At 36.9% G+C, this 27,982-nt stretch overlaps 3 protein-coding genes across 3 annotated transcripts; 2 read left to right on the plus strand and 1 right to left on the minus strand.

Moving 5' to 3' along the window:
* The first annotated feature begins 252 nt into the window (after positions 1-252).
* Positions 253-8,326, plus strand: LOC130228687 (gastrula zinc finger protein XlCGF57.1-like). Its single transcript, XM_056457127.1, has 3 exons — positions 253-410; positions 2,541-2,645; positions 5,365-8,326. The coding sequence occupies exon 3, from the start codon at positions 5,370-5,372 to the stop codon at positions 6,576-6,578; it is 1,209 nt and encodes a 402-aa protein (XP_056313102.1). The 5' UTR covers positions 253-410; positions 2,541-2,645; positions 5,365-5,369; the 3' UTR covers positions 6,579-8,326.
* A 2,158-nt stretch (positions 8,327-10,484) lies between these two features.
* LOC130228688 (gastrula zinc finger protein XlCGF7.1-like) lies at positions 10,485-17,810 on the plus strand. The gene is made up of 3 exons (XM_056457128.1): positions 10,485-10,711; positions 11,969-12,072; positions 15,028-17,810. The coding sequence occupies exon 3, from the start codon at positions 15,033-15,035 to the stop codon at positions 15,966-15,968; it is 936 nt and encodes a 311-aa protein (XP_056313103.1). The 5' UTR covers positions 10,485-10,711; positions 11,969-12,072; positions 15,028-15,032; the 3' UTR covers positions 15,969-17,810.
* Positions 17,811-18,646: 836 nt separating this feature from the next.
* dguok (deoxyguanosine kinase) lies at positions 18,647-27,596 on the minus strand. Its single transcript, XM_056458843.1, has 7 exons — positions 27,400-27,596; positions 26,564-26,670; positions 23,633-23,829; positions 23,400-23,547; positions 21,714-21,829; positions 21,390-21,489; positions 18,647-18,939 (listed from the first exon to the last, which is right to left on the minus strand). Exons 1-7 carry the CDS (start codon positions 27,512-27,514, stop codon positions 18,913-18,915), a joined length of 810 nt encoding a protein of 269 aa, XP_056314818.1. The 5' UTR covers positions 27,515-27,596; the 3' UTR covers positions 18,647-18,912.
* Positions 27,597-27,982: the final 386 nt, after the last annotated feature.

Raw genomic sequence — 27,982 nt, forward strand, 5'->3', positions numbered from 1 at the left:
AGAACTCTTAAAGAGGAATTGCATAGAGGATATGAGGATTTCACAATAAAAGGTTTATTAAAATGTGGTTTAGATTGAGGGAGACAAATAAAGGCAATTATAAAATTCATTAAGAATCGTGGATTATTAATTATATAGTGGATTATCCAATAGAATTTAGGAACCCAGATCAGTCTCTTCACACTCCATCACAGTAGGGGGCGATATGCACCTCGTTTCGCAACTCGCCATAAAACCATGAGGAATAAGATGTTTAAAGTTTGCGTTCGCGTATCCTCCGATCTGCATCGCGAACTCCACGCCAGCGAAAGGACTTCTTAAAAGACACCATCTTCCAAGCATCAGAGAAGCTCACACAACGAGAGAGAGAAAGAGAAAGAGTGTCACAGTCCCACTCGCACTAAGCTCAGGTATTTAGTCGTGCGTTATGCTCCTTTTCCAGAAAGGTGTTTTTAGTCTTGGTGGTTCTTAATAGTTGTGTGGAGCTGAGTTAGATTTGCCATTTATTGTATTTAAATTCTTTAATTTCCTCGCTTTCTTTCTCTGTTTTTGTTGTGATGTTTTGGACGTTTCTCTGTTTTATGTTAGACTAGTCAATAAATCCCCCTATATGACCACGCTGATCGTCTTTGTTTTGCTAAACAGAAAACCCGCCACTGATGAAATAAAAAATAAATAAATACAATGTAAAAAATATTAATCAAAAAAAGCGAGTTATTAGTCGCAATTCTGACTATCTATGTCACATATGTCACGCAATTCTCACTATCTATGAAGTTGTAATTCCCTTTCTAAATAAATCAATAATAACAGAGTCCGCTCAGACAAGCAGGTGTAGTCATTGTTATATTTACTTAGTTAAATTAACTAAGTTAATTCTGAATATTCATAATTAATAATAACTTGTTGTCATTATTAATCGTTAGTATTCACAAATTGAGCTAATTTCGCTACACAAATTTATAATAATTGTAAATTATTACAGTGTTTTAGGCATTTTGTAATTAGCTGTGACCTTTTAGCATACTAGCACTGCTTTCTGGAGTAAACTTTGTAATAATTACATTTTCCAGATGCCAATTTCATAAACCGTTCTGTCGTCTTGTGTGATTGTAAAATTCTCTGTACACAGTTTCAGTAATATTTTATAGCATCATTTCTGTGTTTGGGAAAACTTTGCTGATAAATCAATCAAACGCATGCAGAATTTCAATGAGATGATCTCTTACAGCAGTATTTTCTGATGTTCAGTAATAATTAAAGGGGTAGTTCACTTACAAATTAAAATTGTCATTTACTTGTTCAAAACCTGCATGGACTTTTTTCATGTAAAACACAAAAGAGGATATTTTAAAGACAGTAAGGTTTATATGCAAGTCAGTGGTTACAGGTTTTCAGCTTTCTTCAAAATATGTTCTTTTGTGTTCAACAGAATAAGGAAACTCATAAAGGTTTACAGGGCTCAACAATAAGGATGGCCCGGGGCCAGCGTGCGGGATGCTCGGGACAGTAGACAGGATTGTTAGTGGCCCGATCGGGCATGTGCTGCCTTCTCACTACAGTTTAATTTGGCTGTGACTGTCAATTACATGTCAACAGCATGCTTTCACACCTAAACGTTTGTTTTGGAACCTGTCTTGCTTGCCCAGTTAGCTTGGTTCAATTGACATATGTGAATCCTGCCATCGCTCTCAGATCCGCACCAAAACAATCAGTCTGAGATCGACTGTTATGAGAAAGCAAAACTATCCAACGAACCAGGCTATATGTGTATTATGGTTGTGTAATAGTCATGGCTATATGAAGAGAGAATTATGAGCCTGTCCGCATGTCATTCCTACCGGCAAATGTGCGTTTCATGTCGAATATGAAAGTGAAAGCATGCTGAAATATTACTGAGAGCTGTTTATCTGTTAGGAAAACTGACAGAAATTACCATCTGATCATTTCTCCATATTTTAATCTTATAATATTTTGCATTAGACCTATTGTTTTAATTTCTGAGCTGACGCATGGAAAGAAAGATCAATATTGAATATCAATATATCAGTTCATCTGTTATTTCTCTCTATAATGTAAGCCTATAATATATATTTATATTTCCAAGTTTATTTACATCGCAGTTGTATTTTTTTTTAATTGTCAGTTGTATTTAAAGAAAGGTCATGCTGAAGTTGTGTTTGGCTTTTGACACATTTCTTTATTTAAAATATGTGGCTATGAAATAGTTATTAACTACTATTTTTGGTGGGGCCAGTGAAATTTTTGGCAGGGCAAGTAAAAATCGGAACCACTGGCCCAATTGGGCCAGTAGAAAAAAATCATTAGCGTTGAACCCTGGTTTATAACCACTTGAATGTGACTAAATGTTGAATTTTGGGGTGAACTGTCCCTTTAAGCTGAAGATTGTCTGAAATTCTCTCTCCCTCTCTGAGTCTGTACACCATATGTGCCATTTAACTTTGAAGCAACAATTAATTCTCTGTGTTTGTGTGTGTGTGTGTGTGTGTGTGTGTGTGTGTGTGTCTGCATGTTTTAAGCTGAACAACTGGCACACACCAGGTCAGACTGGAAAGATCCGACTGCATCTCTTGACTTCTTGCCTTTTATTCTTCATATTTTGGGTCTGTTTCAGATTTAAACAGGTATGTTGCTTTGCTTCATTATTAGCTCATATTCCTGCTGTCTCGATATTCAAGTGTATTTTCATTTTCTGTGTTGTGTGTCGTATTTTAGTTAGCAGCACATTCCTTTTCAAGAGTGTTTTTGGTTGGCCTGGTGTGCTGTATGTTCATTTCTGACTCTACTAAAGCACCATAGTATGTTTGCAAATGTTTAAGAGACATCCAAATTTAAAGGAAGAGTCAAAAAATGTTTATAATTTAATACATTTAATAATACGATGATAATAATAATTTAATAATAAACAAATAGGGGCGGCACGATGGCTCAGTGGTTAGCATTGTGGCCTCACAGCAAGAAGGTCGCTGGTTTAAATCCCCGCTGTGTCAGTTGGTATTTCTGTGTGGAGTTTGTAAGTTCTCCCTGTGTTGGCGTGAGTTTCCTCTGGGTCCATCTATAGTCCAAACACCTGCGCTATAGGGGAATTGAATAAACTAAATTGTCCGTAGGGTATGAGAGTGTATGGGTGTGTCCCAGTACTGGCTTGCAGATGGAATGGTATCCACTGTGTAAAACATATGCTGGAATAGTAGGCAGATCATTTTTTCAGGTGACCCTTGAGAAATAGTGGAATATAAATAAGGGACTAAGCTGAAGGAAAATGAATGAATAACAAATATAGGTCAGGTCTGTGTCCTCAGCAGTAAATATATGGAGAACTCTTAATCTATTGTTACTGTAAGGAAAATAATTAAACCATTATGATAAATAGAGTTAAAAATAAAAACATTTAATAAAGTTTTATTGAGATGGACTGTTGGCGATTGTATGGGTGTTGGTCAGATAGCTATACATGAGCAAAGGAAAGGATTTAAGACCTACAACACAATATTTCAGTAGATTTAAGACTTTTTAGGGCCTAAAATGTAGTTTTTGAGATTTAAGACTTTTTGAAACCCCGCAGACGCCCTGATTAAAAATCACATGGTGTGAGCTGGGCTTTAGGATTGTTTCAATTACCAAAAGAATCAAGTGTCTCAAATCATCAAACGTAATGACAAAAGAAAGATGCTTACTAAAATCTTTTGAGTGAACAGCTAGATAGGTTTAGAAAAATCTAGACATTTATAATTATTTAATGGTTGAATTGTTGTTATTGATTTTTTTTTTTTTTTATTTCTCAGATCTGATGTTTTTGCATGGCTGTTCACACTGCTCTTAAACTTCTTTTTTTTTTTTTTTTCTATTTTTTTAAATATATTTATTATCTGTTTTTTTGTCCTGTCTCTGTTATCCAGTTGCACTGTAGAAGCTCTGTCACCAAAACAAATTCCTCGTATGTGTGAACACACCTGGCAATAAAGCTCTTTCTGATTCTAAAAACATGGCCAATATCAGATTTGCAGTGTGAACAGATCCTGTTCCTAAACTGACCCGCATGCGCAAAAGTACAATTACGGACAGCACAAAATGTCTAATTATGCACACAATGTGTATACTGTATGAAGTAATCATGTTGTCAGATCATGCTTGTATGATTATTGCCCTTTTCACAGACAACCGTGGTGTATTCATGAACTGTAAAGGGTTGTTCTGCTACTACTACTGTGTATTTTGCCATTTGAGACCTAAATTAAGTCTCTTGTGATTGAAAACACTGATTATTTCTGATTTATGACAACCGCGGTGTGCATCTTTCTGACCACCGGTGTAGTGAACTCATCAAGGGTTAATGAGCAGCCGCAGACTGAACTGTGAAGGTGGAGTTGGTTTGTCTGTTTGCAGAGTTATTTAATGTTACTTCGTTATAAACAGCTGACACGTACAGAAGGGGGGTTTGGGTGCACCTGCCTTTTTTATCTCGGAGAGAATGTTCTCCCTTCTTTGACACGATTCCCTTATACGCAACACCCACGATGCTCTTCGGCTTCGCGATTAGCCCGTGCCTCAATCATTAACCAGATTAGTAAACAAGCATCAGTTTTGCCTTCAAAATCTTTTTCAACATGAACATAATCGCCCTGTGTGCCATTCTACTATTCTGCTGAGGAGTAGCTGATGTGTGCAGTACAGAATGATGACGCATGTTGCTCGAAGATTATGTAAAAGTCACATGAAATCCGACATAACCGTTCACACTGCTGTCACATTGCAAAAATCAGATATGTGTCTGATTTAAGACTACATATGAAAGTGGCACAGATCTGACCTGTAAAGATCCAGATTCCATGCGGTTTGGGCTGTTCACACTGTCATCACCTGAGTCACATGAGGGGGAAAAAATCAGATTCGGGCCACATTTGCCTGCAGTGTGAACGTAGCCAAACATTTGAAAACGTACATTCATTCATTCATTTTCTTTTCAGCTTAGTCCCTTTATTTATCAGGGGTCGCCACAGCGGAATGAACCACCCATTTGCAAACATACTATAGTATTTTTGTTCTTTAGTAGTAGAGTCAGAAATGAACATACAGCACACTTGAGTAAACTTTCCAGGCCAACCAAAAACAAACTTGTAAAGGAGTGTGCTGCTAACTAAAATATGACACAATATGAGTTTTCATGACCGATAAGGATTGTTTCTTATCACACTCAGTGTGTCCCAATGTATAGTGAACCAAGCTCATTAGTGGCCTTAACAGTGCCCGAATTTATGCACACGACCTACTGATCATACTGATGAACAACCTGGAGACTCATAAAATACCATGAAAATATGCAGTTTCTTACTTGTACTTCAGGTCTGATGGAGGAGACACGCAGTCATGTCAAAACAGAAGAGAAAACTGGCTCACTGAAGAGAAAAGAGGAAACATGTTTGACCTGCACTCAGTGTGGAAAGAGTCTGAGATGCCAACGGAGTCTCAGGAATCACATGATGATCCACACTGGAGAGAAACCGTTCACATGTGTTCAGTGCGGGACGAGTTTCAGACAAAAATCAACCCTTATTAAACACATGAAGATCCACACTGGAGAGAAACCGTTCACATGTGTTCTGTGCGGGACGAGTTTCAGACATTCATCAAACCTTAATGAACACATGATGATCCACACTGGAGAGAAACCACACAAATGTGATCAATGCGACAAAACATTTTTGAGGGCTCCAGAGCTGAGGAGACATCTTAGAGTTCACACAAAGGAGAAACCTTATTCATGTTCCTGGTGTGAAAAAAGATTTAAATGTCAGCAAAGTTTAGAAACCCATCAGAAGATCCACACTGGTGTTAGAGAGTATATGTGCTTTGAGTGTGAGAAGACTTTTATTACAGCTGGAGAACTGAAATGGCATCAGAGGATTCACACTGGAGAGAAACTGTTCACATGCGTTCAGTGCGGGACGAGTTTCAGACAATTATCATACCTTAATAAACATATGAAGATCCACACTGGAGAGAAAACACACAAATGTGATCAATGCGGCAAAACATTTTTGAGAGCTTCAGAGCTAAAGAAACATCTTAGAGTTCACACAAAGGAGAAACCTTATTCATGTTCTTGGTGTGAAAAGAGATTTACATGTCAGTCAAATTTAAAAACGCATGAGAAGATCCATGCTGGTGTGAGAGAGTGTATGTGCTTTGAGTGTGAGAAGACTTTTATTACAGCTGAACAACTGAAACGGCATCAGAGGATCCACACTGGAGAGAAACCGTACGTGTGTTCACACTGCGACAAGACATTCAGTCTGATAGGAAACCTCAACAAACATCAGAGGATCCACACTGGAGAGAAACCGTACGTGTGTTCACACTGCGACAAGACATTCAGTCTGTTAGGAAACCTGAAAACGCATCAGAGGATTCACACAGGAGAGAAACCGTTCAAATGTGTTCAGTGTGGGAAGAGTTTCAGTCAATTATCAAACCTTAATCTACACATGTTGATTCACACTAAAGAAAAAACACACAAGTGTCACACAAATGTGATCAATGCAGCAAAACATTTTTGAAGGCTTTAAATCTGAAGAGCCATCTTAAGGAGGTCGCACACCAGATGCGTTGCGTCATGCATTTTAGAATTCTAAACATAGGTTTCTATCAGGGTATACGCACCGGCACCGAGAGTCGGCGCCAGCTCCTAGTCATGACTCGCGACACTGTTCATATTTCTGAATAGTTTCATAATAAATAACATTAGAAAGCGCGCGTCTGGTGTGCGATACTTCCAACTGTCATGTGCATGGCGCATCGGGTGCGACGCCCTTTAAAGTCCATACAATGTTAGACTTTGCTACAATTTTACTGTAACTTACTGCAAAAATGGCAGAAAAATACTGCTAGCATTCTGTACAGTACACTACTGCAATGTGCAAGGCATTGTGGGTATTTTTACTACTTTTACAGTATCTTACTGTATATTAAGGATTTGCGGTATTCTACTGTAAGTAAAAGCAGTACTGCTACTGTAAAAAGATGGTAGACTTTTGAATGTTAATCAGTGTCGTTTTTTATTCAACGGGTTAACGTTGTGACCTGTAGCATATATTATGCATGTCCTAAAATGGTGGTGTCAAGATATTTTACTCAACCAAATGTAGGCATGGGACGGTAATGGTTTTCAAGGTATACTGCAGGTTGGAAAAGTCAAGGTTTTAATACCGCCAACATTTTCTGTAATATTGTTCCTAAGGTATGTGTAAGATTTTATTTATTTACACTTTTTTTTTTTAGGACAACAGTATCTCCAGCAGAAAAGATATCCAAAGATGCCATTTAAATCGTAAATACATCAATGTTTTTGAAACTAATGAAGACAGAAGTTAATGATTAATTTCCATTATTTAGCCTGACATGTTTACTGCTCCAAAATATTTTAAATGTTTCTCAAAATAGAATATATTGTGTTCAGAGGGGGAAAAACATTTGTTGTTTACAGACATTTTAAAAGAATATATTTTAGAGCAGTAATCACAATACCGTGATACTGTGATATTTTTATCCAAAGTTATCATACCGTCAGAATCTTATACCGGCCCATGCCTAACCATATGTATATTCTACCAATGATAGAAAACTACTATGAGGACATGGTCAGCAACAATACTCAGGTAGGCTGTGGCATCCACACAATGCTTAATTGGTACTAATGGGCACAAAGTGTGCCAACAAAATACCCCCCACACCATTACACCAGCAGCCTGAACCGTTGATAAAAGGCAGGATGGATCCATGCTTTCATTGCTGACGCCAAATTCTGACCCGACCATACCAATGTAGCAGCAGAAATGGAGACTCATCAGACCAGGGAACGGTTTTTTAATCTTCTATTGTCCAGTTTTGGTGAGCCTGTGTGAATTGTAGCCTCAGCATCAACAAGACATTTGAGAAGCCGCTCACTGGATATTTTCTCTTTTTCAGACCATTCTCTGTAAACCCTAGAGATGGTTGTGCGTTCAGAGCCCAGTAGATCAGCAGTTTCTGAAATACTCAGACCAGCCTGTTTGGCACCAACAACCACACCACTTTCAGAGTCACTTAATTCACATTTCTTCCCCATTCTGATGCTTTGTTTGAACTGCAGCAGATCGTCTTGACCATGTCTACATGCCTAAATGCATTGAGTTGCTGCCATGTGATTGGCTGATTTGAAACTTTGCATAAACTAGCAGTTGGACAGGTGTACCTAATAAAGTGACCGGTGAATGAATGTTAACATTATTAGTGTCATTTATATGCACTGAATGCTAAAAAGGAATAAAATGTGTCAATTGCAGCATTTCCTGCTTGCTTTTTATCATATTGGAGTCATGTAAACACAATAAGTGTTTTTTTTATTTCCTGACATTAAAATATGATTAAAATCCCAGTGATTTTGAGACCCACCGTGCTGATATAAAGCCGTATTGCAGTGCTACATGTGTGATGTTGTTTATACAACAGTTCAACAGCATAATCGAGGTCAAGTTGGTTTTAGATTCACACATTTGTTCATTTTAACCCTCCCATATTGTTTACCATGATGCTATATTTAATTACTGGGTCTGAAATCGTATTTTGGTTTGACTTTAAAACAGCATCAACACTATTCAATTGACTGTGAACACTGTTGTACTTTGATGATTGTTCAATTCAGAATTTGCAAATAATACTTTTCTGAGATTATATTATTAAGGAGAATGTCCGAATGTGTGAAAATACTTTACCTCAATGCACAATAGTATATAAAAAAGAAAATCTAACACATTCAATTCAAAAATTGAGCTAGTATTTGAAGGATTCCCTTGCATATTGTGGAATATTATCATGTCTTGGTGATTACAAAACAGCTCTCAAATCAAGATTTATAATGCTGAATAAAGTCCTTCATTTCTCAGCCGCATCTTTTATATTATATTATATACTTGTGTTATATTGACCCCATAAAAGCTTAACCAAAGCACACACTAACCAGATTATGTTACATACATCAATATAAATGAGAGAATTCGCCTTAGATGTGGCTTTAACTTACCTGTTCTGCAGTGATTTGTTGTTTGCATGTCCGTTAAGGGAAATCGTTCGGTCAAAGACATAAAGGTGCGTCTCAAATCACATACTTATGAACTATTCTCCACAATTTTGGACTATAAATAGTCAGTAGTTCATTCACACCGAAAACTAAAAACACTAACATGATTAAGTGCACTTTAAATAGCCGAATAACACACTTATTTGTTCAACCGTTAAATAATAAGGGTGTCATTTTGAATACTTCATTCACTTAACGGTCGGTTTAGCTCACGTCACGTCGAAGGGGCGGAGCTATCAGACACTGATGTTGGATTACTTCATTATTTTATTGTGAACGCAAAATTCTCCCATGTAAGGGATTATGGCGCCTCCCGATGGCAAATGCGGTGTCCTCATGAAAAAGGTGAAAAAAAGGAGACTATAAAAATGAAAAAGAACTCTTAAAGAGGAATTGCATAGAGAATATCAGGATTTCACAAACCTTACAAAAAAAAAAAAAAAAAACCCCGCAGGAATCCTGCAGGAATATTATGCAGATTTCCTACAGGATTTTCAGCTCATTTTCCTGTAGGAATACCTGCAGGAATATTATGCAGGGATTATTTCTGTAGGAATTACAATCCCACAGGTCTATTAAAATATACAGTTCCAGCAGGATTATCGTGCAGGACAGATATGAAGTTAGAGAAATTTCAGAATCCAAAGCAGAATCCAACTCACAGCAGGCTGCATTTACTCAATTTTCCTAAAAAAAAGTAAAGAAAGTAAGTGGTATAGTTGGTGTAGGGCAGAATGCAGTCTGTACAGTATAAAAAGCATTACAGCTATGAATCCCCATAAACAACCAATGCACCCTTTTCACAAAACTGTTATGATGTGTTTAACGGTCATCAGCATCCTAAATACCTTAAAGTTTTTAATATTTAGATTTTTTAAATGTATGTACATTTATATGTATTTATGTATAATATAATCTTTGCGTCAAATTACAAAAAACAAATGATCGCTTATGCGAGGAGTATTTAATGAAGTGTCTATGGGGACAGGATCGTAGATCTGACATCATTCCCTCTTCAGGCTGCCGTTATCAGTCTCACACCATTTTATTTTCCTTTTTCTGGAAGTCTTGGTAACACCATCCTGGAGTTTTTCTTTTATAATTTCAGCTAATAGAATTTAAAAAAAAAATATTTGTTGTATTCTCTAATTCACAAATGTGATAATACAAGTGTGTGTGTGTGTGTGTGTGTGTGTGTGTGTGCGTGTGTACAAATTATTACCTTTTTCGTAACTTGTGCTCATCATTTAATTTTTCCGAGTGCTGCCCTGATAACTTTTATTGGTAAAGGTTTATTAAAAGATGGTTTAGATTCAGGGAGACAAATAAAGGCAATTATAAGATTCATTAAGAATCGCGGATTATACAAAAGAATTTAGGAACCCAGATCAGTCTCTTCACACTCCATCACAGTAGGGGGCGATATGCACCTCGTTTCGCAACTCGCCATAAGAAGAAGACGTTTAAAGTTTACGTCTCGCGTATCCTCCGATCTGCATCTCAAACTCAAAGACACCATCTTCAAATCATCAGAGAAACTCACACAACGAGAGAGAGAGAGAGTACCAAACTCAGGTATTTAGTCGTGCGTTATGCTCCTTTTCCAGAAAGGTGTTTTTAGTCTTGGTGGTTCTTAATAGTTGTGTGGAGCTGAGTTAGATTTGCAATTATTTTATCTAAATTCTTTAATTTCCTCGCTTTCTTTCTCTGTTTTTGTTGTGATGTTTTGTACGTTTCTCTGTTTTATGTTAGACTAGTCAATAAATCCCCCTATATGATCACGCTGATCGTCTTTGTTTTGTCTCACAGAAAAGGTCGCTTTATAGAAGCCCGTTCCCGCCACTGATTCAATAAAAAATAAATAAATACACTGTAAAAAAAATATTAATCATAAAATCGAGTTATTAGTCGCAATTCTGACTATGTCACACGAAGTGGTAATTCCCTTTCTAGATAAATCAATAATTACAGAGTCCGCTCAGACGAGCAGGTGTAGTCATTGTTATATTTACTTTGTTAAATTAACTAAGTTAATGCTGAATATTCATAATTAGTAATAACTTTTATTAATCGTTAATATTCACAAATTGAGCTAATTTCGCTACACAAATTTATAATAATTGTAAATTATTACAGTGTTTTAGGCATTTTGTAATTAGCTGTGATCTTTTAGCATACTAGCAATGCTTTCTGGAGTAAACTTTGTAATAATTACATTTTCCAGGTGCCAATTTCATAAACAGTTCATGTCGTCTTGTGTGATTTTAAAGTTCTTCGTACACAGTTTCAGTAATATTTTATTGCATTATCCTTGTATTTGGGAAAACTTTTGCTGATAAATCAATCAAACACATGCAGAATTTCAATGAGATGATCTCTTACAGCAGTATCTTCTGATGTTCAGTAATAATTAAAGGGGTCGTTCACTTACAAATTAAAATTGTCATTTTCTTGTTCAAAACCTGCATGGCTTTCTTTCATGTTAAACACAAAAGAGGATATTTTAAAGACAGTAAGGTTATATGTAAGTCAGTGGTTACAGGTTTTCAGCTTTCTTCAAAATATCTTCTTTTGTATTCAACAGAATAAAGAAGCTCATAAAGGTTTATAACCACTTGAGTGTGAGTAAATGTTGAATTTTGGGGTGAACTGTCCCTTTAAGCTGAAGATTGTCTGAAATTCTTTCTCTCTCCCTCTCTGAGTCTGTACATCTTATGTGCCATTTTAACTTTCAAGCAACAATTCATTTTCTCTCTCTCTCTCTCTTTCTCTCTCTCTCTCTCTCTCTCTCTCTCTCTCTCTCTCTCTCTCTCTGTGTCTGCATGTTTTAAGCTGAACAACTCGCACACACCAGGTCAGACTGGAAAGATCCGACTGCATCTCTTGACTTCTTGCCTTTATTCTTCATATTTTGGGTCTGTTTCAGAATTAAACAGGTATGTTGCTTTCCTTCATTATTAGCTCATATTCCTGCTGTCTCGATATTCAAGTGTATTTTCATTTTCAGTGTTGTGTGTCGTATTTTAGTTAGCAGCACATTCCTTTTCAAGAGTGTTTGTGGTTGGCCTGGAAAGTTTACTTTAGTGTGCTGTATGTTCATTTCTGACTCTACTAAAGCACCAAAGTATGTTTGCAAAGAAGAGACATCCAAAGGTAAAGGTTGAGTTTAAAATGTTTATAATTGAATACATTTAATAATACGATGATAATAATAATTTAATAATAAACAAACATTTTGGCCCCACAGCAAGAAGATCGCTGGTTTAAACCCCAGCTGGGTCAGTTGGTATTTCTGTTTGGAGTTTGTATGTTCCCCGTGTTCACGTGGGTTTCTTCTGGGTTCATCTATAGTCCAAACACATGCGCTATAGGGGATTTGATTAAACTAAATTGTCCATAGTGTATGAGTGTGTGGGTGTTTCCCAGTACTGGGTTGCAGCTGGAATAGCATCCACATTGTAAAACATATGCTGGAATAGTAGGCAGATAATTTTATCAGGTCTTCCCTAATAAATAAGGGACTAGGCTGAAGGAAAATGAATGAATAACAAATATAGGTCAGGTCTGTGTCCTCAACAGTAAATATGTGGAGAACTCTTAATCTATTGTTACTGTAAGGAAAATAATTAAACCATTATGATAGTTAAATATATATGTTTTATTGAGATGGACTGTTGGTGATTGTATGGGTGTTGGTCAGATAGCTATACATGAGGAAAGGAAAGGATTTAAGACCTACAACACAATATTTCAGTAGATTTAAGACTTTTTAAGGCCTAAAATGTAGTTTTTGAGATTTAAGACTTTTTGAAACCCCGCAGACGCCCTGATTAAAAATCACATGGTGTGAGCTGGGCTTTAGGATTGTCTTCAATTACCAAAAGAATCAAGTGACTCAAATCATCAAGCGTAATGACAAATGAAAGATGCTTACTAAAATCTTTTTAACATGAGAGAACAGCTAGATAGGTTTAGAAAAATCTAGACATTTATAATTATTTAATGGTTGAAAATGTTATGAAAGAAATTATTTAGCTATAATGTTCTTATTAACTATGATTAGTTCTGCTGTTGTTTCTAAATTTACTCATTCACTTATCACAAAACAGTTTCTCTGTTAAACATTGAAGTAGTTATTTTGAAAAATGTTGTAAACCTGTAACCACTGACTTCAACAGTTTGTTTCACACACTATTTTAAGGACAAAATTATTAACCCCTTTAAGCAAATTTTTTTTTCGACTGTCTACAGAACAAACCATCGTTATACAATAACTTGCCTAATTACCCTAACCTGCCTAGTTAACCTAATTAACCTAGTTAAGCCTTTAAATGCAACTTTAAGCTGTATAGAAGTGTTCTGAAAATATCTAGTCTAATATATTTACTGTCATCATTGCAAAGATAAAATAAATCAGTTATTAGAGATGAGTTATTAAAACTATTATGATTGATAAATGTGTTGACTATCTTCTCTCCGTTAAACAGAAATTGCGGAAAATAAATAAACAGGGGGACTAATAATTCTGACGTCAACTTTATATCGGCTATCGACCTCCAAGTCTGAAGAGTTATCGGTAATCGATATCGGCCAAAAAATCCATATCGGTGCATCCCTAGCATTCACACTGGGAGCAGAACAGCGCGTGAGGCATGCATGCGTCAGTTTGCTTTCACCACCGTTGTTTGGGTTGCACATATAGAGAATAACAAACTTGCGCATGCAAAATACACCAAATGTGAATGGCTTCTAACGTCTTTATTCGGGGATTACTACTTTAAATTAATACACTTGCATAAAGTAAATTGTATCTCAAAGCTTTTACTGGGGCTTGTTTTTTTCGCACCGTCTCCCCGTGTCACCCCTCAACAAGATGCTGCCCTGGGCATCGACCATATTGCCCATGCAAATTGCCCACTGCTCACACTTCTTTAAATGTTTACTGTGTTAACCAATATTATGGGGATTTTTAATAACACACTAGGGTTGGGCCGATAGATGATGCGATCGGCTATTACCGATGGCCAAAAGAAAACACGATGCTGAGCTGGCATCTCCCTCGTCGCAAACCTGTTCACGAAAAATACACACTCAGGCCTTGTTTACACTAACACGTCTTAGTATTAAAATGGCATTTTAGAACGAAAATGATCCACATCCATACCGTGTTTTACCGAGCATTTCTGAACAGCCCTCCGTCCGCTGTAACACACAGCCACATGCTGTCATGTGGTCCTCTGAGCTCCAGGCAGAAAGCAGTGCACGTCGGACAGTTTATCAAGGATGTACCGCTGGATCGCGTCTCACTATAGTTGTTAAACGTGATATTCAGACATCCCAAGGCTCCCGGGAGTCTTTATGCATTTGTGGCACACCTCCAGATCCCTCCTCGCTCTTCAGACGCGTCACTCGCACTCCATCAAACCCCCCCAACTTTTCACATGATGATGATGCCATCGTCCATCGCGATGATTCACATAAGACATCGTACCAATCGATGCCAAATTGGTCGACATCGCCCAACCCTAGCACACATGTCCCGCCTCTTGCTTAAGCTCCACCCCCGATTAATCGATTACTCGTTTGTCAAACCTGTGGATTAATTGAAATGAAGAATGGTCAGAAATGCCCATCCCTATTTAGTCAGAAATGAACATACAGCACACTTAAGTTAACTTTCCAGGCCAACCAAAAACAAACTTGTAAAGGAATGTGCTGCTAACTACAATGTGGCACAATATGAGTCTACATGATCAATGAGGACGGTCTCGTCACACTCGGTGTGTCACAATGTGTAGTGAACCAAGCTCATCAGTGGCCTTAACAGTGCCCGAATTCATGCACACCACGTAAAATACCATGAAAATATGCAGTTTTTTACTTTTATTCAGGTCTGATGGAGGAGACACGCCGTCATGTTAAAACAGAAGAGAAAACTGGCTCACTACACAGAAAAGAGGAAACCTGTTTGACCTGCACTCAGTGTGGAAAGAGTCTGAGATGCCAACAGAGTCTCAAGAATCACATGATGATCCACACTGGAGAGAAACCGTTCACATGTGATCAATGCAGCAAAACATTTTTGAGAGCTTCACATCTGAAGATCCATCTTCGAGTTCACACAAAGGAGAAACCTTATTCCTGTTCATTGTGTGAAAAGAGATTTACATGTCAGTCAAGTTTAGAAACCCATCAGAAGATCCACACTGGTGTTAGAGAGTTTATGTGCTTTGAGTGTGAGAAGACTTTTATTACAGCTAGACAACTGAAAAGGCATCAGAGAAACCACACTGGAGAGAAACGGTTCACATGTGTTCAGTGCGGGACGAGTTTTAGACATTCATCAGACCTTAATAAACACATGTTGATCCACACCGGAGACAAAACACACAAATGTGATCAATGCGGCAAAACGTTTTTGAGGGCTTCAGATCTGAAGGTCCATTTTAGAGTTCACACAAAGGAGAAACCTTATTCATGTTCCTGGTGTGAAAAGAGATTTACATGTCAGTCAAGTTTAAAAGCACATGAGAAGATCCACACTGGTGTGAGAGAGTTTATGTGCTTTGAGTGTGAGAAGACTTTTATTACAGCTGAACAACTGAAACGGCACCAGAGGATCCACACTGGAGAGAAACCGTATGTCTGTTCACACTGTGGCAAGAGATTCAGTCTGTTAGGAAACCTGAATACGCATCAGAGGATCCACACTGGAGAGAAACCGTATGTGTGTTCACACTGCGACAAGAGATTCAGTCTGTTAGGAAACCTGAAAAAACATGAGAGGATCCACACTGGAGAGAAAACACACACAAATGTCACACAAATATGATCAATGCGGCAAAACATTTTTGAGGGCTTTATATCTGAAGAGCCATCTTAAGGAGGTCGCATACCAGATGCGTTGCGCCATGCATTTTAGAATTTTAAACATAGGTTTCTATCAGGGTAAACACACCGGCACCGCAAGTCGGCGGCTGTCCACAGCGCCTAGTCATGACTCGTGACACTTTTCATATTCCCGCCACGCCACAGAGCGCCATCTGAATAGTTTCCTATTAAATAACATTAGAAAGTGCGTGACTGGTGTGCGAATAAAGACACTATATTTCCAACTGTCATGTGCATGGCGCATCCGGTGCGACGCCCTTTAGAGTCCATACAATGTTAGACTTTGCCACAATTTTACTGTAACTTACTGCAAAAACGGCAGAAAAATACTGCTAGCATTCTGTACAGTACACTACTGCAATGTGCAAGGCATTATGGGTATTTTTATTACTTTACAGTATCTTACTGTATATTAGGGATTTGCGGTATTCTACTGTAAGTAAAAGCAGTACTGCTACTGTAAAAAGATGGTAGACTTTTGAATGTTAATCAGTGTTGTTTTTTATTCCACGGGTTAACGTTGTGACCTGTAGCATATATTATGCATGTCCTAAAATGGTGGTGTCAGGATATTTTACTCAACCAAATGTAGGCATGGGACGATAATGGTTTTCAAGGTATACTGCAGGTTGGAAAAGTCAAGGTTTTAATACCGCCAACATTTTCTGTAATACCGTTCCTAAGGTATGTGTAAGATTTTATTTATTTACACTTTTTTTTTTTTTTTTTTTAGGACAACAGTATCTCCAGCAGAAAAGATATCCAAAGAGGCCATTTTAAATCGTAAATACATCAATGTTTTTGTAACTAATGAAGACAGAAGTCAATGATTAATTTCCATTATTTAGCCTGACATGTTTACTGCTCCAAAATATTTTAAATGTTTCTCAGAATAGAATATATTGTGTTCAAAGGGGGGAAAACGTTTTGTTGTTTACACAGACATTTTAAAAGAATATATTTTAGAGCAGTAATCACAATACCGTGATATTTTTAATCAAAGTTATCATACCGTCAGAATCTTATACCGGCCCATGCCTAACCATATGTATATTCTACCAATGATCAAAAACTACTATGAGGACATGGTCAGCAACAATACTCAGGTAGGCTGTGGCATCCACACAATGCTTAATTGGTACTAATGGGCACAAAGTGTGCCAACAAAATATCCCCCACACCATTACACCACCACCAGCAGCCTGAACCGTTGATAAAAGGCAGGATGGATCCATGCTTTCATTGTTGACGCCAAATTCTGACCCGACCATCCGAATGTAGCAGCAGAAATGGAGACTCATCAGACCAGGCAACGTTTCTCCAATCTTCTATTGTCCAGTTTTGGTGAGCCTGTGTGAATTGTAGCCTCAGTTTCCTGTTCATAGCTGACAGAAGTGCGGCCCAGTGTGGTCTTCTGCTACTGTAGTCCAACTGCCTCGGGGTTAGATGTGTTGTGCATTCAGAGATGCTCTTTTGCATACCTTGGTTGTAGCGAGTGCTTAATTGAGTTACTTTTGGAACATTTGGTTATTAGCTGGAACCATTCTGGCCATTCTCCTCTGACCTGTGGCATCAACAAGGCATTTGAACAGCCGCTTACAATTACAGCTATTCCTGTTTGCTTTTTGTCATATCGGAGTGATACAAACACAAGTGTCTTTTTAAAAATTTCCTGACATTAAAGTATAATTCAAATCCCAGTGATTTTGAGACCCACCGTACTGATATTAAAAAACTGAGCTAGTATTTGAAAGAATCCCTTGCATAATGTGGAATATTATAATGTCTTGGTGATGACAAAACAGCTCACAAATCAAGATTTATAACGCTGAATAAACAGTCCTTCATTTCTCTGCTGCATCCGTGTATTCACTTACATTATATTAAGCACATGAAAGCTTAACCAAAGCACACACTAACCAGATTGTTACATACATCAATATAAAAGAGAGAATTCGCCTTAGATGTGGCTTTAACTTACCTGTTCTGTAGTGATTTGTTGTTTACATATCCATTGAGGGAAATCGTTCGGTCAAAGACATAAAGGTGCGTCTCAAATGACATACTTATGAACTATTCTTCACAATTTTGGACTATAAATAGTCAGTAGTTCATTCACACCGAAAAATAAAAGCACTAACATGATTAAGTGCACTTTAAATAGCCGAATAACACACTTATTTATTCAACCGTTAAATAATAAGGGTGTCATTTTGAATACTTCTTTCACTTAACGGTCGGTTTTGCTCACGTCACGTTGAAGGGGCGGAGCTATCAGACACTGATGTTGGATTACTTCAATTATTGTGAACGCAAAATTCCCCCACGTAAATGATTATGGCGCCTCCCGATGGTAAATGCGGTGCACTCATGAAAAAGGGGTGTAAAACACTGATATGTGCAAACTCATCCAGTCTGTCCTACACATTCAGGCTATCATCAATAAATGTGTCACATTATTGTCTTTTTAAATAGCATACCCTTCTAATTTAACATTTGATGGGAAACTTATTCATATTTGAACACCCTTCCTATATAATATAGGCATCACTATAATTAAAATACGTTTTTAAATAGAAACAAAACTAATTTTAAAGCAATTAAGCACATTCATATCTCTTTAGTTATACATGTTTATTGAAATAAATACATTACAAAACATATTTATAGTTTGTCACAGTACTGTTTTCATTACGCAAAAATAAAACATTGTCAAATATATATGCTTGGCCAGCTTCATCGTTACTATTAAACATGAAGAAAACCCCCTTTAGAGATGAAGATCTTCAGCAGCAGAAACATCAGATCTGAGATTTGGCCCAAAAACCCAGAATCTGTCGAGGACAAGTAATGGTCCACTGTGCGTTTTGGTCCCATCGAGCAGTTTATAATTGACTGAAAAAATCTCTAACCTGCAGAACAGCAAAAAAAAAAAAACAAAATACAGTATTAATGTTTCTTAAAGCTAAACATAACCATTAAGAGCAACATCAGAACATTTCATTGACTTTAAAATAAAGTTTGTTATGTGATTTTCTTCATAGCTGACTCACTGGGTGTATTTGATCAATGGATATAACAGTTTATCATTATTATTATTTTATTTCTATGGGAAAAATCTTTTCAGAAGCAGTGCCAGAGAAAAAAAAAAGTTGCCAGTGCTAATGCACTCTATGATACTTAAAAATAATAGGAATATCAGAAAGTCAGCATATTTACAAACTAGAGATGCAGAATAGTATTATTTTGGGTCTATTTTGATATCAATAGCAATGTTGGTCAACTGCATACAGTACTAGCATTTTAACGTTTATTTAACATACAGTAGTTATTAATAAAACTTTTTTATTTAATAAACTTGATGTAGCTTGATTTCTCCAGAAAAATACTGACTCACTAGGGGCTGTTGGGGTCTTTTATAGCCTCAAAAAACATTGCTTTAAACATTGCTTTAAAATTATTTAATTAATTTAATATTTAAATTAATTAAATATGAATTTATTTTGACCTTTGACCTAGGAAATACTGTGAAAAAAAATATATAATCTCTTAAATATCACAGGAGGGCTAATAATTTTGTTAGGCTTAAATTTTTTGCAAGTTTTTAATGATTTTACTCTGAGAAAAACATTATATTAAGCCCCGGTCAGATCACACGATTTTTATTGATGGCTACGTAAGTCACCATGTCAGATTATGTGATTTATTTATTTATTTATTTTTTTCTTGATAAAATCTTGACTTGTCGTGGGTAAGAAATGTGCCAGACTACACGTTCCTTCACGATCAGTCATCCCCTGACATCCACAATGAGTGTTATTTCCCAAAGCAGTCACAAGTGTTGCCATATCAATATTTCTTATCTCAATTTCAATTTTTGCTGTATAATTTCAATCTCAATAAACACAGAGGCTTGCAGACAACTAATAACTAAATTATTTAAGGTTATTCCTTACAACATGGATGGGATCAAACTTATGATTCCTCTTTTAATATTAAAATATTTTCTTTGAAATCTAAATGTGTATTTTCCTGCCAGGCTTGATTATTAAACACACCTTCGCCTGAACTTTCTGCAAGAGAGAGATGGAGAAAATGAAACCACATCAGCACTGAGGAAAAAATCAGATGCTCAAGACACAATCTTTAAAATAATGACATATTAAAAAATTAACAAATATATGACAGAGGTTTGTGATACAACAATCACAGTGAAGCATTAAGTAAATTCTTATTTTCCTCAAAGCGAAACAAATCATCCACCTGTATAGTTTAGTGGAGGGGCACAAACAAAAATATAATTTGTATATTTTTCTTGAAAAAAAAAAGTCTTTGTGAAACTATCTTCATTTGGTATAATTTATCTTAATTTTAATGTTTCTTTTGTTGATCAGTTAACTAAAAAAAAGAATAGCGAATAACATTTGAGATGATGCGCTTCAAAACAAGTTCGATATATGCACCAAAACACGAACTGCTGTGAGATTATGTTGGTTTGTTAAATGAAATAATAATCTAGCCTAAATAAAATTAAAAGAAGCTTTTTTTAATTAAGAAATAGAGTTTAAGAGAAGCCTAAATTAAACTGTTTTCACTATTAATGGCTAATTTGAATGAGCAGGAAATGCTTTTGCAATGCATTCGCACCACTGAACATGTTCCCAGATTACCTCAGTAGAACAAACTCTGTTGGAAGGATGAGAGAACTCTGAAACTCATTGTGGGAATGGAGATGTCTGCATATTTGCTCCAGTCTATCAGATAAAATTGCTTAAAACACCATAATAATTTAGAAAGGTAGTTAAATTTGCACAACCAATGATTGATCTTATCCACCCGTGACACACCCAGAAGTAAATATGCAGCCTGTTTTTGATTACCTGACCAGTGCATTAACGGCAGCACCTGTGGATATATCTGAGAAATGATGTGCTCCTATTGTGCAGTGTCACCCATGTGAACTTGTCAAGAAGAACGGAAAAAAAATGAAACATGCTAGACTTTTTGCGATGGTGTCGTGAAGCGTCGCAGACATGGTATTGGTTGTCTATGCCACATTACATGAGATATCTTATTTACGAATCCCCATGTCACCCTAAGTCAAAGAAATAGTGCCGAAATTGTGACAAATTTGTGTGATCTGACAAAGGCTTCATTCAACAGTTGTGTAGCTCATGTATTTAATAAACCACCAGTATCTGCCTTTTTATATTATTGCCACTTGCTTTAAACGAATCCCAATTCGGCCAAAATTGCTGCATCACTACTAAAAGCTGTAAATCTAAAGAGTTGCTTCATTTTGCACACACGCTTATTCTCCAAACATGCAAAACAAAAAGCTGATTTTCTGCTGAAGATGTACCTTAGTTAATAAATTATCCTGAACCTCAGGGTTTTGCTCAAATGCTACTTCAGCATCCAGAACCAGCACGGGCACTTTCATCAGCTGCTCGAAATGAAGCCTGTGTGCAGAGAGAGAAAAGCACAAATCAAGCGCTGGTATCCACACAATACACAGCCCTCAATCAGCCTCATTCTGAGTGTTAAAGACACCGTTCACCCCAAACCTCAAAATATATGAAAAACAATTAAAGGCTCCATCTGAAAACGTAGCAGCTGACAGTCATCAAAGCTAAAAAAAAACAGCTTGTGGGAAAGTGTTTGAGATGGCGGTAAAGAGACTGACGTGGTAGTCTTGTTGATGAGCCAGTCTTCATGTCTGGTGTGCAGTTTCTCCAGGTAATCCAGCTCGATCTCTTGTTCCTCTGCTCGAGCACGCCTGTTTAACCTCTCCAGACACGTCTGCACAACAAGCAACACTTCATTTACAGTTGAAGATCCATCCATATCTATCTGTCCTTTCTGTCCATCCGTCCATCCATCCGTTCGTTCGTCTATCTATCCATCCATCCATCCATCCATCCATCCATCCATCCATTCATCTGTGTACCTATTAAGCCATTGGTCCATCTATCCATCCATCTATCTATCTATTTATCCATCTAACTGTCTGTCTATCCATCCACCAATTTGTCTATACGTCCATCCATCCATCCATCCATCCAACTGTACACCCATCCATCCATCAATTGGTCTATCTGTCCGTCCATTTGTCTATGCATCTATCCATCCATCTATCTATCCATCCATTCATATATATAACCATCTTTCTATCCATCCATCAATTGGTCTATCTGTCCGTCCATTTGTCTATGCATCTGTCCATCCATCTATCTATCCGTCCATCCATTAATCCATCCATCCATTCATCCATCTATCTGTCCATTCATCCATCTGTCCATCTATCCATCAGTCTATCTCTCCATTCATCCATCCATCCATCCATGTATTAATTTGCCCATCCATTAATCTATCTATCTATCTATCTATCTATCTATCTATCTATCTATCTATCTATCTATCTATCTATCTATCTATCTATCTATCTATCTATCTATCTATCTATCTATCTATCTATCTATCTGTTCAACCATCTAACTGTGTCTATCTATCTATCTATCTATCTATCTATCTATCTATCTATCTATCTATCTATCTATCTATCTATCTATCTATCTATCTATCTATCTATCTATCTATCTATCCACCAATTTGTCTATACGTCCATCCGTCCATCCATCCATCCATCCGTCCATCTATCCATCCATCCATCCAACTGTACATCCATCCATCCATCCATCAATTGGTCTATCTGTCCGTCCATTTGTCTATGCATCTATCCATCCATCTATCTATCCATCCATATATTAATCTATCCATCCATCCATCCATATATATAACCATCTGTCTATCCATCCATCCAACTATACATCCATCCATCCATCAATTGGTCTATCTGTCCGTCCATTTGTCTATGCATCTGTCCATCCATCTATCTATCTATCCTACCATCCATTAATCTATCCATCCATCCATCAGTCTATCTCTCCATCCATCCATCCATCCATCCATGTATTAATTTGCCCATCCATTAATCTATCTATCTATCTATCTATCTTTCTATCTATCTATCTATCTATCTATCTATCTATCTATCTATCTATCTATCTATCTATCTATCTATCTATCTATCTATCTATCTATCTATCTATCTATCTATCTATCTATCTATCTATCTATCTATCTATCAAATGGTTGTAATTATTTGAGTTTCTTCCTTCTGTTGAACAAGATATTCTGAAGAATGTTGGGTAAAAAAGCAGCCATTGACATCCATAGTAGGAACTAAAAATACAATGGAAGTCTATGGCAGTTTTCCCCCCATAGTGTTCATTTCAGCAGCACATCTATGACAGTGATGTGGCTAAAAAGGATTGAATCCACCATCAGTATGAACGGAAGCAGTGCAGACCTGTGGAGAAGCGCGCAGGTAAATGATGCCCTCCAGCTGAACTCGATGACCAAACTGCTCAATAAGGAATGAGTGCCAGTCCTGATACACAGCCCACTCGGTGGAGTTTATACAGCCCAGAGCAAACATGTTCAGAGCGAAGATGTACCTGAGAGAGGAACACGCACATGGACATGCAACATAAAACCAACAGCTCTGACTATAAAACCCTTACGTGTGATCAGTGATTGTACCTGTCACTATAGACAGAGCGCTCATACACACGCATCGCTCCTCCTCTGGACTGCAGGAGTGCGTCCGGCAGCGGCTGCAGCTGTGTGCGCAGACGGCTCATGCAGGAGAAGCTCTGGAAGGTGTAGGACCAGCGCTTTGGGTCACGATACATCATCTCCAACAGGTTACTGGTGCACGGCTGAGGACTGGACGCTGTCTGATCGAGAGTAAACAAACAGCACAAGTAACTTTAAAGTGCACATGCATCAAAACCAATCATATTGATTTCGTTAGCTCACATTGCAAGTTTTGTGGTGGACAACTCATATGTTGTGCAGGTCATTCAGACACCAAATTAGTGGTTTGCCCTTATCTGAAAATCTGAAAATGCACTTCCTGTTTGTTTGCGGTTAAATTCTCAGATTAGGGCTGTCTAGGGTATTGGGCGTGGCTAACATACTTAGCCACACCCCTCCAGCTGTCAGTTATGACAACATGTAGAAATGGTGAGGAGGTGGAGTCTGTTAGGTTGTATTAGAGTGGAGAAACTTTGACGTCATTTGCAAAAACCGGGAAGCGAGTTAGCGTTTTAGCAGTTCCGCTTCCCTCGTCCCAATGGGTTTTTTCAATGGGATTTCAGTGAAATCGCTTAAATAAGGTCCGTGCCTAAAACAAACTCAAGATACTTTCACGTTTTGTTCTACGACATAAAACACACCAGTTACATCACACTCTGTTTTAATCGGTTACGCTTCGACGGCTGCTATCAAGTTGCTAAATGGGACTACAGGCGGTGTTGAAGACATTATACGTCATCGAGCTGATCTGGTCTGATCTGGGATGCAGCTCGCTTGTGTTGTGCATTTGGATTTGTCTAGTGTTTTTTTTAAGTTAGGAATACAGATTGTGTGTAGATAATCCCTTCACTTGTAAAGACCGTCAAGACAGATTCATTTGTTAATTATTTATTTTAATTAAATGATATTATGGGGATACAGCTTACCAGTGCAGCCTGTCTCTTTCCTGCTCCACAGTAATGCAAACATGTGAATAAATGTGTAAGAAATACGTAAATATTCACTGTCATTTTAACGTGATCAATATCATCGTTTTCTTCATCTGAACACATTTAACTCTGTCATAACTGCAGTATTTACACTCCTCCTTAAAATGTATAGCAGATGTGACTGTATGGGCTGCTTTTCGCTGTACTTCGTGACAAAAAGAATATTGGATGTTGTTCTGTGTCCATGACGGGACTTGCAGTCGTCTAAGCCGGCTGTGTGCACGCGAGCAATACATTTATTTAAATATGTCTGATGATAATACCATGTAGGCACATTTACACATACAGATTTAAAACTTTTTCAACAACCGTAAAGCAAAACAACATGTATTTCCCACGTAACAAACTATCCAAAAGTCACGTCGATATATGTTTTTGCGTATTTATTTGATTATTTTATATCGCGTGGATTATAATATAATAAACCGAGAGAGTAAATCTTTGTTATGGAGCATATTTCTAAAAATAAGCCTGAGAAGTTGTCTGTAGTGGTGCTGACGTCACAGGCGAGCGCCCTGAAGGCTCTGTAGTCCGTTTATATCCTAATATTAGCTTTTCAATTCTTGCGTTCGCATTTAAGACCCAAAAGTAATAAAAGTTGTATTTTCGTGTGTGGATTATCCAGTTGGACAAAATATGTAAGTGTAATGAACAGTGTTTGAACACAGAGCTTATTATTCGCAATCTTTGAAAAGCCTATGGGAAAAACCTATGGGGATTTTATTGAGGGAACCAGTTTTATGCTAGCAGCTGAATCGCCTACAAGGTGACATCATAGTTCCTCCACTCTATAACTCTCCCCAAATGCCTACTTTAATAGATCCAATCAGCTCACAGAAGAGAAAACAAGCCACGCCCACTGTTTTCTCAATTAATATTTTGTTTCTATAGGAACTACGTCACAATACAGAAAAAACACAGTCGCAGCTTCTGGTTCATGCAGACTTTAATGTTAGTCAATGCATTTGTTTGTTTCAGTCTCTTAGCTTAAAGAAACTAGTTAGTTTTTCCAGACTGCGCTGTTAGCACGATGGACGCCCATTCCCGATACTGAATAATAAATAAAAAAAGGTTAAAGAGACTTTTAATCTCAGAATTGTGAGAGTTAAACTGGAAATTGCGAGTTATTTAGTTGGAATTCTGAGATAAAATGTTGTAACTGTGAGTTAAAGCCTCAAAGAGTTTCCTGTTACGCAGACTGATCTTTATGTCTCAGAGTTCTGACTTTATATCACACAACTGCAAATTTATTTTTCAGAATTTAGACTATTTCTCAAAACTGTAAGTTGATATCGCGTAATTCTGACTTAAAGATCCTATGAAGTGCTTTTAAATGTGCAATTTTTTCAGTGTCTGATGTAAACTCAAATTAAACTCGAAGAGAGGGCGGGGCATACTGTAGCTCCTCCCCCTTTTGAAAAACAGCCAATAGCATTTTGTTTTATAACTGCTCTGCAAGTGAGAGTGGTTGAGCATCAAAAGAGAAGCAAATGAAAAACGTCTTGAAGGGGGGCGGGGCATGTCAGACACTAGAGAGCATTTGATTGGTTATGATTTGATGAGAAACTGAAATATGAGGTGACGTGAATAAAACCGCTGATCCATTTAGGCAAACTGCAAGCTTTACATTTTAATATCTGTTTTACATCTTCTAAATGCACATTCTGTTACTGTTTTAGAGCACACTAGCTAGTAGACATCCTAAAACTAACAATATTGATACTAATAAAAAAACTTTATTTTATTTCATCGGACCATTAATAACTTCCAATTTTTGAGTTTACATCTCACAATGATAAGAAATAAGTTGCAATAACCTTTTTTAATTGTTTTACTCAGAGGGCTTCCATACAGCACTGATTTTAGGACTGTGTTTTCCACTGACCGGAGGTGTTTGGTCCACATTCTGCCATTTGCTGACGGGCTCCGCGATCACATCCCAGTCAGGACAGGCGTTCTGGAGCAGTCGAGCGAAGGTGGACTTCCCGACCGCTTCACACACACAAAAACAGCACTTTACAATGACAAAACAAGATAAACACAGTACCAATGTTTCAATGACAACAGCTGGGTTTCATTTTCTCAGCTTTACTTGATGAATAAAGATCAGAAGAACTGATTTACCTGAAATAGAAATCTTTTAAACGACTTTACCAATACTTTTGATCAATTTAACGCGTCCTTGCTAAATAAAAGTATTAATAAAAATTATTTATTTACAAAAATATTTAACATAGTATAGTACATACATATACATACACACACACACACACACATACATATATACATACACACACACACACACATATATATATATATATATATATATATATATATATATATATATATATATATATATATATATATATATATATATAGGTATGGTGTATAATGTTATAAAACCTTTAAATTATATTTCAAATAAATGCTGATCTTTAAAAAATTATATCAAATCACAGAAAATATATGGCTTTACAATGATAAAACACTTAGATTATTATTATTATAGTACTGACATATTTACAACAAATAAACTTGCAACTGAGGTGCTCACGAGGGAACTATTGTGAAAATGGCTAACGTTAGTTATTCCACAAATTACCTATAATCAGTAAATGTATCGTTTTACACATAACATTAGCGTTGTGTCTCATATAGCCAGTATGACTTATAAATTATTAACAAATCGCAAAACAGACAAATTATATGAGCAAAACATACCAATATTTCCTTCGATCGAGACTCTTTTTATGTGATTGTTTGTACTCATGAGGTTCCTCGTCGAACGGAAAAGAGCAGAGCTCGATAAAAGGCGCTTTGTCGATTTTATAATCATCCCTGAGAAAAAATAATGTTTACATCGCTAATAAACACGAGACTATTTTGACAAGTTTACATGCGTCAGGCGGCTTACCCAGAGCGTGTTTCCGGCTGAGGAATGTTTAGTTTCAAAGTAAAAGTCCTATAACATGAACTAACCCCGCAACAACGTTGAGTGAACAAAATATTTTTACTTTTTGTAACTCGTTTAAATAATACAATTAATGCAACATACATCTTAATAATTAAAAATATACATCTTATCACACATAAATATATATATATTTTTAAAAATAGTTTTAAAGTTTTAACTAACTTTAACCAAAGAGCTTAAAATTCTATGCTCTTTGCTTTAACCGACATATTAACAAGAATAAATGCTCTTTAGATTCAAAATAAAAGTCCCTATGCACCGTACCAACTTCGCAACAACGTTGAGAACAAAGGTATTTTACCACATCAACTATTAGTAAGACGCATTTAT

The sequence above is a fragment of the Danio aesculapii genome, chromosome 5, assembly GCF_903798145.1.
Source record: "Danio aesculapii chromosome 5, fDanAes4.1, whole genome shotgun sequence".
In the NCBI taxonomy this organism is placed as follows: Eukaryota; Metazoa; Chordata; class Actinopteri; order Cypriniformes; family Danionidae; genus Danio; species Danio aesculapii.

Excerpts from the sequence above, each read along its gene's own strand:
- LOC130228687 (XM_056457127.1), top strand. The coding sequence starts at position 5,370 with ATGGAGGAGACACGCAGTCATGTCAAAACAGAAGAGAAAACTGGCTCA.
- LOC130228688 (XM_056457128.1), top strand. The coding sequence starts at position 15,033 with ATGGAGGAGACACGCCGTCATGTTAAAACAGAAGAGAAAACTGGCTCA.
- dguok (XM_056458843.1), bottom strand. The coding sequence starts at position 27,514 with ATGATTATAAAATCGACAAAGCGCCTTTTATCGAGCTCTGCTCTTTTC. Across the intron at positions 23,830-26,563 it reads ATGTGGACCAAACACCTCCG|ACAGCGTCCAGTCCTCAGCC; the intron begins GTCAGTGGAAAA and ends ACTCTCGATCAG. Across the intron at positions 23,548-23,632 it reads CGCTCTGTCTATAGTGACAG|GTACATCTTCGCTCTGAACA; the intron begins GTACAATCACTG and ends TTCCTCTCTCAG.